This window comes from Pygoscelis adeliae, unplaced genomic scaffold (genome assembly GCF_000699105.1).
Source record: "Pygoscelis adeliae isolate BGI_AS28 unplaced genomic scaffold, ASM69910v1 Scaffold25, whole genome shotgun sequence".
NCBI lineage: Eukaryota > Metazoa > Chordata > Aves > Sphenisciformes > Spheniscidae > Pygoscelis > Pygoscelis adeliae.
The window spans coordinates 5144279-5156337 of record NW_008824808.1 but is presented as its reverse complement, the minus strand read 5'-3'; the positions used below and the strand labels follow the sequence as shown (position 1 = coordinate 5156337).

At 38.5% G+C, this 12059-nt stretch overlaps 1 protein-coding gene across 1 annotated transcript in view; it reads left to right on the top strand.

Annotated features, from left to right (window-relative positions):
• The window catches only part of LOC103917088 (ubiquitin-conjugating enzyme E2 E2), a 220840-nt gene that overhangs the window by 6847 nt on the left and 201934 nt on the right, over window positions 1-12059 (top strand). Inside the window, exon 2 of the mRNA XM_009324193.1 lies at window positions 1511-1561. Within this exon, the coding sequence (XP_009322468.1) occupies window positions 1511-1561 (51 nt within the window). The remainder of the gene's footprint in view (window positions 1-1510; window positions 1562-12059) is intronic.

Genomic DNA, 12059 nt, shown 5'->3' with positions numbered 1-12059 from the left:
GTATATGAAATCCCGTGAAGGAGAAGGGAAGAGGAAGAAAATACTGAGGATACACTGGATTGGTTTTCTTTTCCTTCCTCCTTCTAAATGTTCATGTTTTTGTACTGAAGTAGCCTATAAAAAGCCTTGGGCGTAGTTTATAAGGCAGGTGGCCATCGCAGTCCTGCTTATGGCGTCATACTCTGGCAAGTCTTTGGGAACTCCTACAAGTTCCTTCGGGAACTCTGTGAACTCCTACTCTGCATTTTTAACTTTCTTCAGAGGGGGATATACTGGCTCTGATGCAGACGCTGGTGTAACGGAAAAGAGCCCGTATTGCCAGATGTGGCAGAGATCAGGAATTCAAGGACTTGGCATGGGAGCGTCAGCCTGGGAATATCCAGAAATCCTTAACAACGAAGTTGCTCTGGCTGGAGGAAGACCTCCAGCAGGATGCCCGTAATGAGTGCAGTACTGCCAGGATCTGTACTGGACCTGCCCAGCTTCATGTCTTTATCAGCGACCTGGAGGATATGGCAGAGTGCACTCTCAAGTTTGCAGATGACAGCGAGTTCAGGGGGAGCAGCTGGTACACACAGGGGCAGGGTTACTGCTCAGAGAGACCTCGGCAGGCTGCAAGAGGGGGTTGACAGGGAACTCGTGAAATTCAACAAGGACAGATGCAACATCACGCATGTGGGAAGGACCAACCCCTTGTAACAATACCGGATGGGGGGCAGCTCTGCTGAGAAGGATATGGGGGCCCTGGCAGACAGCAAGCTCAACGTGAGGCAGCAACGAAGGCAACGGAGGCAGCCTCCTGGGCTGTATTAACAGGAGCATAGTCAGTAGGTAGAGGAAAGTGATTTATCTCCCTTTACTCAGCTCTCATTAGACTGCATCTGGAATAACGTGTACCCAGTTTTGGGCCCCCTAGTACAAAGAAGGCACGCGTTGGAGCAAGTCCAGCAGCAGGTCCCCAGCCTGGCCAGGGAGCTGGAGCACTTCCCTTTGAGGATAGGCTTCGGGGGGACCTGACAGCAGCCCCCCGATACCTAGGAGGAGGTTATGGAGAAGACTGGGATGGGCTCTTTCTGGGAGAGTAAGACAACTATCTTCTGAAGTTGGGTTTTTTGCCCTGCCAGTACAAGATACATTAAGAAGTTAAATATGCTGGAGAGCAAGAGCTATGAGGCATATAGGCAGAGGGGAAATAGAGAAGGAGCATATACGAGACATTTAATTGTTGTGTAAGTGAGCAAAGGAGCTGAGAACCCTGACCTATAGAAGAAGTGGGATTTTCTACGTGGCTGCTCATAACTTGTCCCAGATTGGAGGCTCGTTTTTCAGAAAAGATTTGATTTTTAGATTAACATTTTCTTGAGCAGTTTCATGAAACCTTATAGCTTCAGCTTTCCATCAGAAATTATAAGAATTATGTTTTATTATTATTTATTGCTGTAGAAATGTTCATAAAGTTGAAAGAAATATATTGCAAAAAAGTCCTGATAATATTTTTTTTTCTCTTAAGAATTCAGAAGGAACTTGCAGAAATTACATTAGACCCTCCTCCAAACTGTAGGTAAGTTCACCTGGATTTTATTAATTTGGAATATGGAAATGGAATATATGGAATTATGGAAATTGCATAGGGGACTGGAGTAAATTTTAGCTATTCCTTTGTGCTGATTACTTAGTAATTTTGGAATAAAAGCTGATAGATAATGTTTGCCTACATACAAGGAATTTTTATGACATACTTCCTGGTAACAAAAGTAATGATAAAAACTGATGAACTCTACGATGCATTAATAGATACAGGGTAAAAATCAAATCACCCTTCACTTGAGGTATTAAAGCAATAGCATTTTGTTTGATTCTGTAAAATGTAATCTTGGTGGCAGTTGCTGGTATATTTGATTCCTTTTTCTTGCAAATTGTTAACACGCTGTGAATATAATGGAGAAGGAAAAATGTTATAGGCACAAACTATTATTAATCTTCCAACTGTGTTTCTGGTGATCAATTATGACATTCAGTGGAAACTTCCTGAAATAGAGTATATCATTGCGTAGCCTTTCTAATAATGACTTCGTGCTTGTGTTTTGTTTTGGTTTTTTTGTTTTGGTTTGGTTTTTTTTTCTTGGTCAGGTATGTTTACTTTCGGTGTGTTTAAAACTGGCTTTGAAATGAGTAATGAGGTAGGCCTAGAAACCCTCGCTGCCTGGTGGCCGGGGCGGTATACAGTTGTTTTCAGATGGCTGTCTCCGGCTTCTTATCTGTCAGCGTGACATATGGTCAGTGTTGGAGCTGGGCCAGGGCTGCACAGCGCTGCTTAAAGGAGCCCCTGCCACCGCACCTCTCGCAGTGAGAGGTCAGGCTCGGTGCAGAGGAATAGCTTCCATCCAGTCCTGCCAACCCATTTCAACTGATGTGGTTAGTAGGATTCATTCTATTAGTGCAGTAAAAAGAAAGATTGATAGAAATGGCTGATTGCATGCAGCTTTTATAATGAATCCCAGTACGTTTCAGTATCGAATTAACTAAGCAACTGGTTGTAAAAATGACAGTCAGCTTTATTGTTTTGGTCTCTTGACAAAAGTATGTGTGAGAAAATATTCTAACAAGATTTGATGTGGTTGTGCTGGATCTCAAGATATAAGTCAAGTGGCTATGTACTAAAGCACTGCGTAGTGAAGTAGCCTTGCAATAATAGCGTTCAAAGAGTATTTCAGTCAATTAGGATGAACAGTTCTTTGCTAGATAAAACATTTTAATAGCTAAGCTGTTCTGTCATACTTACGACTGCATGCGAGTCTTCAATCACATCAAAGCTGTTTCAAATGGCAGATCTTTACTTAGGTGTTGATGACTGATGCCTATTAGTGGATTGATTTGCCGAGATGAATATAAAACTTCAGTCTGTTGCAGAAGAATGCGTAAGTCTTTGAACTGAGTCTAAAAGGCTTATAGTTTTTACAGCAGTGTCATTTGTTCTAGTTTTCGGAATCCTTCCCTTTGTAACAAAGCAGTTGTTTCAGTATACAAGATACTGTTACTTGATTTTCTTTTGCTAGCAAGTGTAAAGTGAGCATTGGCTGTCTTAGTGGAAAGCCCTTTGGTGACTTGCAATTTAAAAAAAAAAGTGAGCTGGAGATTTCCTGGTTTGGTTTTTTTTTTAATTATTTACACTAATGATAAAATAGCAATAAAGTGCACTGCATGTTGCTGTTTTGCAAAATCAAAAAATTACACCTAACTTCATGTGTCTGCTGCTTTAACACAGTTCTTAAGATGCAGAATTATTTCATGTTGTGATCTTGATAGATAACCATTAGTAACTTTACTATTAGCAAATATGTTTTTATAGTCAATACGGAATCACTTCATTTAGTTTTATGCTCTGTTGACATAGTCTAAACAGTGTTTTCATTTGAACTTCATCTATTTTCTATTATAGTTAAACATTACAAAATAAATACACCAGCCAGACATGATTCTTCAGCATAATGAAGAAAGCCAAGCTATAGTACCGAATATCTTACCCTAAAGTATTGATACATACATCCTTTCTTGTTTTTAGCGAAATTTAGATCATTATTACAAGAGGTGTTACATTTTCTGTTAAAAAAACGTATTTCATAAAGGTAAGTTCCTTACAGATGTAGGCTACTTGAAATGGTTGTGATTCCAGGTTGCCTTCACTATGTGTCCTCTTTTATATATAAAATAAATCACGATTGGGCAATAGGCATGTGATAAATCTCAAAACTACATGTCACAGAAGACGTGAAGGAAAGCTGTATTATTCAAGAATACTCTCTAAGTAGTTATTTAGGAACTTCTGATAGGCAGGATACTGAGCTGAATTGGAACTTGGGTGGAATATTGCAAGATGTGTTGCAAGACTTTCCGTTAACTACAGCAGGCCAAAGCTTCAGGTTTGTCTCATTCAGGAAAAAACCCCAAATAGAACAGTATCTGTAGTGCAGTAGCATCCCTTAATGGCATGCTAGGCTACACAGTCAGTACAAGCTCCAAGGGAGTTGCAGCTTCCACTTCTGCAGCAGCTGCAGTCTTAATGCTTCCCCAGCCTCATCCCCATGAAGAGAATAGGCTATATAATCTTCTTGTTTGTCTGGAAGACACAAAAAGTCTTGCTCACACACGTGCCTTATAACTGGCAGATTATCACTGCTGCGACTTGCAGCATCTCTTCAAAACCGTGGAAAGCTGTGGATTTCAGAGTTCCTAAAAAATCTGTCACGTTTGGCTTTAAAAGAAGATTTAATGTTATAAGAAATGGGAGTTGCCTGCCTCCCTAGGTATTGTTGTATTTCATATTCTGTAGTTTGGGTTCTGGGCAATCGAAAGAGTCCTCTTACTCCCCAAACTTTGGATCATTCCTCAGGACTGAGAATGTATAATGTTTTAAGTGTCAGAAAGTCCAGCTGGGGGGCTTGTGGGAGTTGAGCAGTGTAATCATGGCTATTTTTGGAGGAAGGCATGTCATAAAAAAGCCTGTTACACTTCACATTTAACAGAAAGAACTGGATGTTTTTTGGTATGTGTTGTGTCCAATACCTCCCCCGCTTTACTTTTGTATAGAGCTGAATTTACTGTCAAGGAGAGTCCTGAATGCTAAGCAGGTATATTTGTGTTTTAAATCTGCAGCATGGTGAAATTTTAGTTTGTCAGGAGACAGTATACCTAAATTGTAGACGTTTGCCACTCTTCCTTTTTTTCCTCCTCACTGAAATACCAAAGCTTGATTGCTAGAAATGTTGCAGACATTATACCTCTGAGTAGTGCAGAGTATACCTTTTCTCACAGGCGATAAAACCTCATCTTTAAGTATCATTTTCATATATTGCCTCGCTGGAAGAAGGGAATAGTTGGGAATTCTTGTAGCTAAAATAATGCCTTTTCAAACTTTCCCATATTTTGGACTGCATCTTGTCCAAGACAATAGATTTCGTAGAATACAACTTCTATTGTCAGCGTTGTATACTATTTCCCTTCTCACTGGCAAGAGAACAACATCTCTGTGGCAACTTATACCAATTGCTTACATGGGAAAATAATATTTGGAAAGTATTTAATGTATTTTTAGCTTCTTTCAATGTGAACTTAGCAGCTGGAAAAAAGGAGAGCCAGCACAAAGTGAATAGCAGCTCTCTGTGGACACCACTTGGAGCAACTGCTCAAAATTTTCCTATTAAGTCACTGTTGTTCCCTATCTTCCTCTTTGTGTTTTCTTTTGATGTTCTCTAGCGTATTTGTCACCATTCTTCTCTTTTCTGTGTATTTACTGCAATTCCTTTTATGTGTATACATTTTATTTCTTTTTCTGGTAGCAATATGGGTGATGCTTGAGGCTCAGAAATGTACTTTAAAAGGCCGCACAGCTTAGTGGGCAAATTGACTGGTTCTCGTTCCAAAACAATAAATTTAAAACCCTGCATGTAGTATTATCTCTTCTGTTAGTTTGGAATCATTACAAATTCCTTGCTTCTTATACTATCTGAAAAATTGATAAGCAACCAACATATCTGATTCTAGTATTTTGCTTGTGAAAAATAATCACCCTGAAGAGACTTAGAACACAGTTCTTTTGGGGGTGATGTAGGGAAGAGCCAAGTGGAATGGCAAGTTACTCAACGTGGCTTGGGGAGAGAGGTCAGCGTGCCTCATGGATGCCTCTTGTGCTACTAATGACTGTATGGAGACCGACATTCCTGTTCAATATTGCTCTGGCTCTGTTTTTGCTGAAATGGTGAGGCCGGGATCTTCATGACTCTAAGGGATTATGTGAATTCCATCAATTTAAGTCATTGTTCTTGGGGCCATTTGTTTAAACTCTTGCCCTGTGCTACTTTAAAGCTAAGGGGATGGCACAAGTGTCAGGAGAAGAAAACAAAAGCACAATTTCATGGGAAGACTGGGAGGGAGAAGATTTGCAGCCTTGCTCTACGGTGTAGAGAGATAGAAGTGTAGGGGCCTAGAGCAGCAGGTACAGCAGGTATCTATCGTGCTTCTCTGGCCTACTCAAGTCTCCTTCCTTCCCTCTCACTCGAGGAGCTTGTTAAGGAGGTCTTCCCCTCTTCCCTATGTGCGCACACACACACAAGCACAGGGACGCTCACATAGCCTTCCAATGTGAGCAGAGATGCCTTAGAGTTTTTTAGGTCACGTGCTCACAACATCAGTTTGACTTGGGGATGGAAGAGGTCTGAATAATCTTGGTTACGTATGTTTCCTTAAAATATTTGAATAAATGTGAAAATATTTGAAGAAAGCAGAGTAATGCCTTCTCCAAATGCAAAACAATTCCTCTTGGGTGCTGGAAGGATTCTGTTTTTAAAGCAATTTGCTGAACCTAAATTTGCTTCTCTTTTGGTTAGTCTCCTTTAGCTTGCACAGAGAGTTTACGTAATGATTTTGGTAGCATTAAGCGCTTGCTCAGTAACGCTGCACCTGCTTAGATAGTGTCCACTACCTATTTCACTACCTTGAGATGCACGTTGAGTTCTTTTTACTCTTGTGCAGAACGCACAGGCTACTTCAGTGTGATGCTTCCTTGCTCTGTAACCAAAGAAGAAACTTTAAGGCAGCGTAGGCACAGAACAGCGTGTCTTTATTTGCTGGTTCCTTCCTAAAACTCTGGAAGCGCAAAGGGTGTTCGGCGTCATACTCATGTTTGTCATATCACTTAAAAGGAGTATGAGAGTATAGTGGCTCCTCTGGCTAAAGAAAGGCTTAATCCTATTTCTTCTGATAGGGATTTCACCGAAGGAGGACCTAGGCACAAAATTCAAGTGGAAAAAAATCCCCAAGATTTAGCAGCTTATAGTTTTATTTTAAAAGGAACTGTCATCAGTGGTTTTGATTGTTTGAGTTAGGGATGCATCAGTCTGCCATAGGCACATGACTGTGATGCATGTGATGCTAATGTGTGAGTGGGATGAAAACCGGAATAAGGAATGCTTTCTTTGAACGTTTTTCCTCACAAACCAGCCTCCTTGGTGTGAATCTCGGCCCTCTTCCCATTACATTACGTTACCCATGCATTTTACCTTCTGCCTGGATAGGCTTACTTTGATCTGCTGCTAGTTTTCTATAACCTTCTAGAGAAAATGTGACACAGAAAATTGTATGTAACTTTGCCTGGCTAGGCCTCTTAAGAGTTTACAGCAAATAGCAAACCTTAATCAAAAAGATATGCATAGAAGCAGTTGATATTAATGTGCAGAATCCTGTTGTTTTTAAATCTATGATGTATTAACATTCATTTGAGGATAAGAATGAATGTAAAATGTATTTGAGTGCTCATTGCAACTGCTTTATTTTTTAATTTTGATTCCCTTTCTGCTTCAAAAGCAGCAAGAAACATGTCCCAAAAACATGCAAGTTAACGATTGCACTGGGATTGTATTTTATAATAGCAACTATACTATATTTTATCACTTGAGTTAGCTTGCCTGTTTTTTACAACTGGTGGGTTTTTTAGATTTATTACCTTGGTACCTTGAAGTACCTCAGATGAAAAGTGTCAGGTTACTTTTAATATGTAATCTTTTGATTCCTTTAGCTATTTTCTTTTAAGACAGTGCAGGACAGTGGCACTTGTGCTTTAAGGTCTGAAGCATGTAACTGTACTAAAACTTTTTTTAAAATATCTGTTTATTTTCACTGTAAAAGTGACTCTAGACCTTTCAGTGTCATATTGTTCACAAAGCATGTTTTTAAAAAATAACGCACAGATGTTTCTTTTCGTGGGTCTTCCACGTGTCAAGATGCAGTATACTTGGAAGACCATCTAAAATACAGCTGATGTTTCTTTAGTGATCTGGTACGTTTGAAAATGTATGTTTGATATGAAAAATTACTAGGCAGCACTGAGCTTTTTTTTTCTTTTTTCATTGAATAAACTGAATTCTGAATATCTACTTGATTCCGTTACTGCTTGCAGTCATGGGGTGATTTTAGGATTGATTAGATGCAGCACTCAAAACCTTCAGGAGGTATTGCGGGCGTTGGTGGCTAGAAACCTTAGCAACTTTCATGAAGACGGGAGGGGAGGGGGGGTTGGAAAAAAGGTAGTAAAGGGAGCCTGCCGCTGGCTGCTTGCCAGGACCGGCAACTTCACTCACTGATGATGAAGTAAGGAACTGGCTGACAACACCCATTAATATCCTCCCAGCATAACAATACCTCCGCATGATTTCTGCCAGTTCTCCCAGTTTTCGAATGATGACAACTTCTCTCCCAGGAGGAAAAGAAAAGAGAAAATAGTATTAGAGAAGAATAAGAGTACTTCAGCGAGCACTGTGTGAGTGCAGATTTGGAAGGTCAGGGGGATGCCAGAGCGCATCCCATGGGACAGCTGAAGCAGGGAAATGAGTGGAGAATGGGGCATAAGGAGGGGTTGTGACGATCACACGTTCCTTGAAGCAGGAAAGGGCAGAAAAGTGCCCAAAAAGGAGCCTGTGATGGACGTGGAAGGGATCCTTGGTATTTGCAATGTGCTTAGTGTACAAGATTAGTAAAGCTCTAGTTTAAATTGCAAGTGTGGGGAAGGTGGAGTGGAGGACTGTAACAAGGGTAAAAAGATACACTTTGATGCTTTTAGTGTGGGGAATTCTGAACAGAGAAATTTTCTTCCAGCGGTTTCATATCGAGTTGCAGCTGGTCTTTGTAAGTCAGTCTCCAAGGAAGTACAAGGGCAGTCCCCAGTGCTTTCTGCTCCAGAATTTTTCAGACTACCTTCCATAGACATTTCTTTTGCCCTCTCCTACATAGCTAAACAAAGTTGTTTGTTTTTTGTTTCCCCTGCAAGCCTGAAATTGGTTTATAACATAAAACTGATATTACATATGCATGTTTTTGTAATCTCCTCAATACAGCCCTCATAAAACACCAAAAAAACCTCTCCCCCCACCAAACCCTAAAATAAGTGTGTTAAATAAACAGTCATTGCTTGCCAGCAAGGGAAGCAAAACCACATTGGCTGAGACTTTGCATCATTGTTAGGAGACCTTGCAAAGAAATATCTAAATGTGTAGCTTTTAAATTTAGTTAGCTATTTCTGTGGGGTTTTTTTTCTCTTTTTTTTTTTCTAAATGTAGACTAACATCTTGTATAAAAACTACATAAGGATCAATTTCTTTACAGAAATTCAATAGAGCAGAGTTATTTGAAGGCGTGACTGTAGTAGGTACTATTGCACTGAACAAGCAGTCACTGCCATTTCATGATAATCATGTAAGAAACATGCTTTTATTAGCAACTCATTACCCTTTAGTAAATTACTCGTTATTGAATAAATGGGGGAAATGGAAGGTACTTTGTCTGTTGGTTGGGACTGACAGCATTACTGATAATGAAGTATTTGTTTCCTTAAATAAATGGCACAATCTCAGAAGTGCCTAATGCTGTTGTTTTCAGTACACCCGCATTTGATCAGAATTTGAACTCTGTTCTTCTGTGTAATACTTAAAAATTATTTCCTTTTTAAGAAAACTTTAAAAAAGCATCTGACAAATTCATGTTATTTCCTGAATGCCATTGTGTACCTCTTATTCCTTCCAAAGAAAATACAGTGTATTCCTTTCTCCTTGGAAATCTATTTTAAAAAATCAATCTTTCTCAGTTCCAGTGCCACAATCCTACAGCTTTTTAACAGCTGTTAACTTACGCACTTTATTCTTTCAGGGTTTTTTTTGTTCTGGCTTTTTGTTGTTGCTGGTTTTGTTTTGTTTTTACATGGGCATGACAGTCTAAGGCAATGCTGTAATTTATCTTTTATCCTTGGTATACACGGAATGTGTACAGATTTACAATTAATAGTCTGAATTTAATGAAATTGTTTTCTAAAATCTGGCAGAAAAGCTGCACTTTAAGACTAAAAAGGCATGAACTAGTAACAGAGCATGCTTTACAGCATTTCAGAAACAAACTATGAAATTGATCTGGGTGCTGTTTTCTTGGTGTGCAATAAAACTTATTTATGCTGTAGTTACACATTTGCAGCTTTGTTACAAGCATTTTGGGGTATCTAATTGGCTGCAGCTTTGAATCCTATCGTAACACATGCCAAATGTTGCTAATTACAATTAAGATATCTACTTGAAATAATCTTTGTTTTCATTTTCTCTGACAATTTATTTTTTTCACTTATTTACATGCCTTTAATTTTTCATTTTAACAGTTCTTGCAGCACTTTAATTTATTTTTGTTTCAAAGCTGTGGAATTGGATTAAACAGGGTTTTTTAAACACTTCCATGTTACTTGGAAAGAAGCCAGTTACTGTGTATCAGCTTAATAGAAACCATGCTTAGCAGTGCCTCACATATGGCAGCTCGTGTTTGTGTGGTAAGGCATTATGTATTTTAAATATTACCTTTTATACGATAGTCAAATTTATGCCAGAATCTGAAGTTTCCTCTGATTAATGTTAACAAAAATAGCAGAGAGCCAACTGTTTCTGTTTTTTAGGGAGAAATATGTAATTAAATACATAATTTACTGTCTGCTCTGCACAAAAGCCATATTTATGTGGCCTTTATTAACTTGAGATGCATACTGTGCCTAGAGAAGGCTATAGGTGAGTGATAATATGCTTTCTTGACACTTTCAGCCTTTTAATGTTGTAAATATTGTGGAGGCCAAGATGGTGACTCTGCAGCTAAGATTGAAATTTAAGGGTTTGCGCTTAATTTAGGAGATTAAGTTATATTTGAAGACTAAGCGGTACCCAGTTACAGCAATTACTCTTTGAGTAACACTTGACACAGCTGACAGCTCAAACCTTAAATTTCTCAAGTTTTTTTCTGGTTTGGGTGTTGGGTTTTTTTATTTAAAACTTAGTATAAACTTTATGAAATTTGGAGCTTACTATAGCCTTTATGAAATTTAGAGCCTTTAAAAGCATTTTGTTCTGTATTGTCTGGCTGTATTGTCAGCAGTGACTCTTCATAATGAAATTTCTTTATCAGAAAATAATATTGTTGTTCAGTGGAGAAATAAGGAATAATTTCATTCTTTCAAAATGAGTGCCTCATTTTTAGTGTAGGTTGGTTTTTGGGGGAGGAGGGCTTTTTTATTTCTGCAAGACTAGTTGATGTTCAATTTAACTTTTGTTTGGGAGGTATTGACAGTAATCAACACTGAAAATATACGTCATAAGTCTAATAGAGATTATTATCCTTCATACTATAACTTTAAAATTGCCAAAGGAAATTCTTTTCTTTCTATGATACCGGTGCAGTATCTTCTGCATCAATCATAATTATATGGGGAATGCATATAAACCTCTAGTAACAAATTCGATTTATTTTACATTTTAAGGTGTTCTAAAATGACAAGTGTTTTATTACACTAATTTATGATTAGTCTGTTTACACATAAGAAGGCAGTGTTTAGGACTTTATACTTCTGAGCTAAATAGTGGTTTGGTTTTTTTTTTGGAGATAATTACAATATGCTTAGAATAACTATATGGTATCAACGGTAAGGTCATTTTACCATAGATGTGATCCAGAGAATTTAAAAATGCTGTACGCTCTTACTATGTGGTATCTTAGATAGCCTAAACAGCATAAATATATGTATTACCTATAAAATTAGTGATGTTATAACCCTTCAAAAGAGGATGGATGGAATGTGAGTAACGCATTAAATTTTCAGAGAAGTTTATGATAGAAAAAATTAGATGTCTGTCTAGCATGCAATTTCATATTTGTTGATACAAATAATTGATTGCTAAGCTCATAGCTGTGGCATTTAGACTAGGGTTGCAAACCCGGGGAGATGGGGGGAGTTTCAAATTTGGAGCTTGCAGACTGGGTGGGTTCACAGGAAAACTAATTTCAGAACTACTACGGTTAATGCGGTGCTAGCTTTTGCAGTAACATAAAGAAACAGTGGATGGAATTCCTTAAGTGTTCTGGATTAAACTGTTGGTGGGAGTTAACTGGGCTTGAACATTGCACAGGAATTTTGACTTAGTCTCTAGTGTGAAAATGGACCTTTCCTGTTATTTCAGATTTTGTTGGTTAGCTTGAAAAGAAGGGCATTC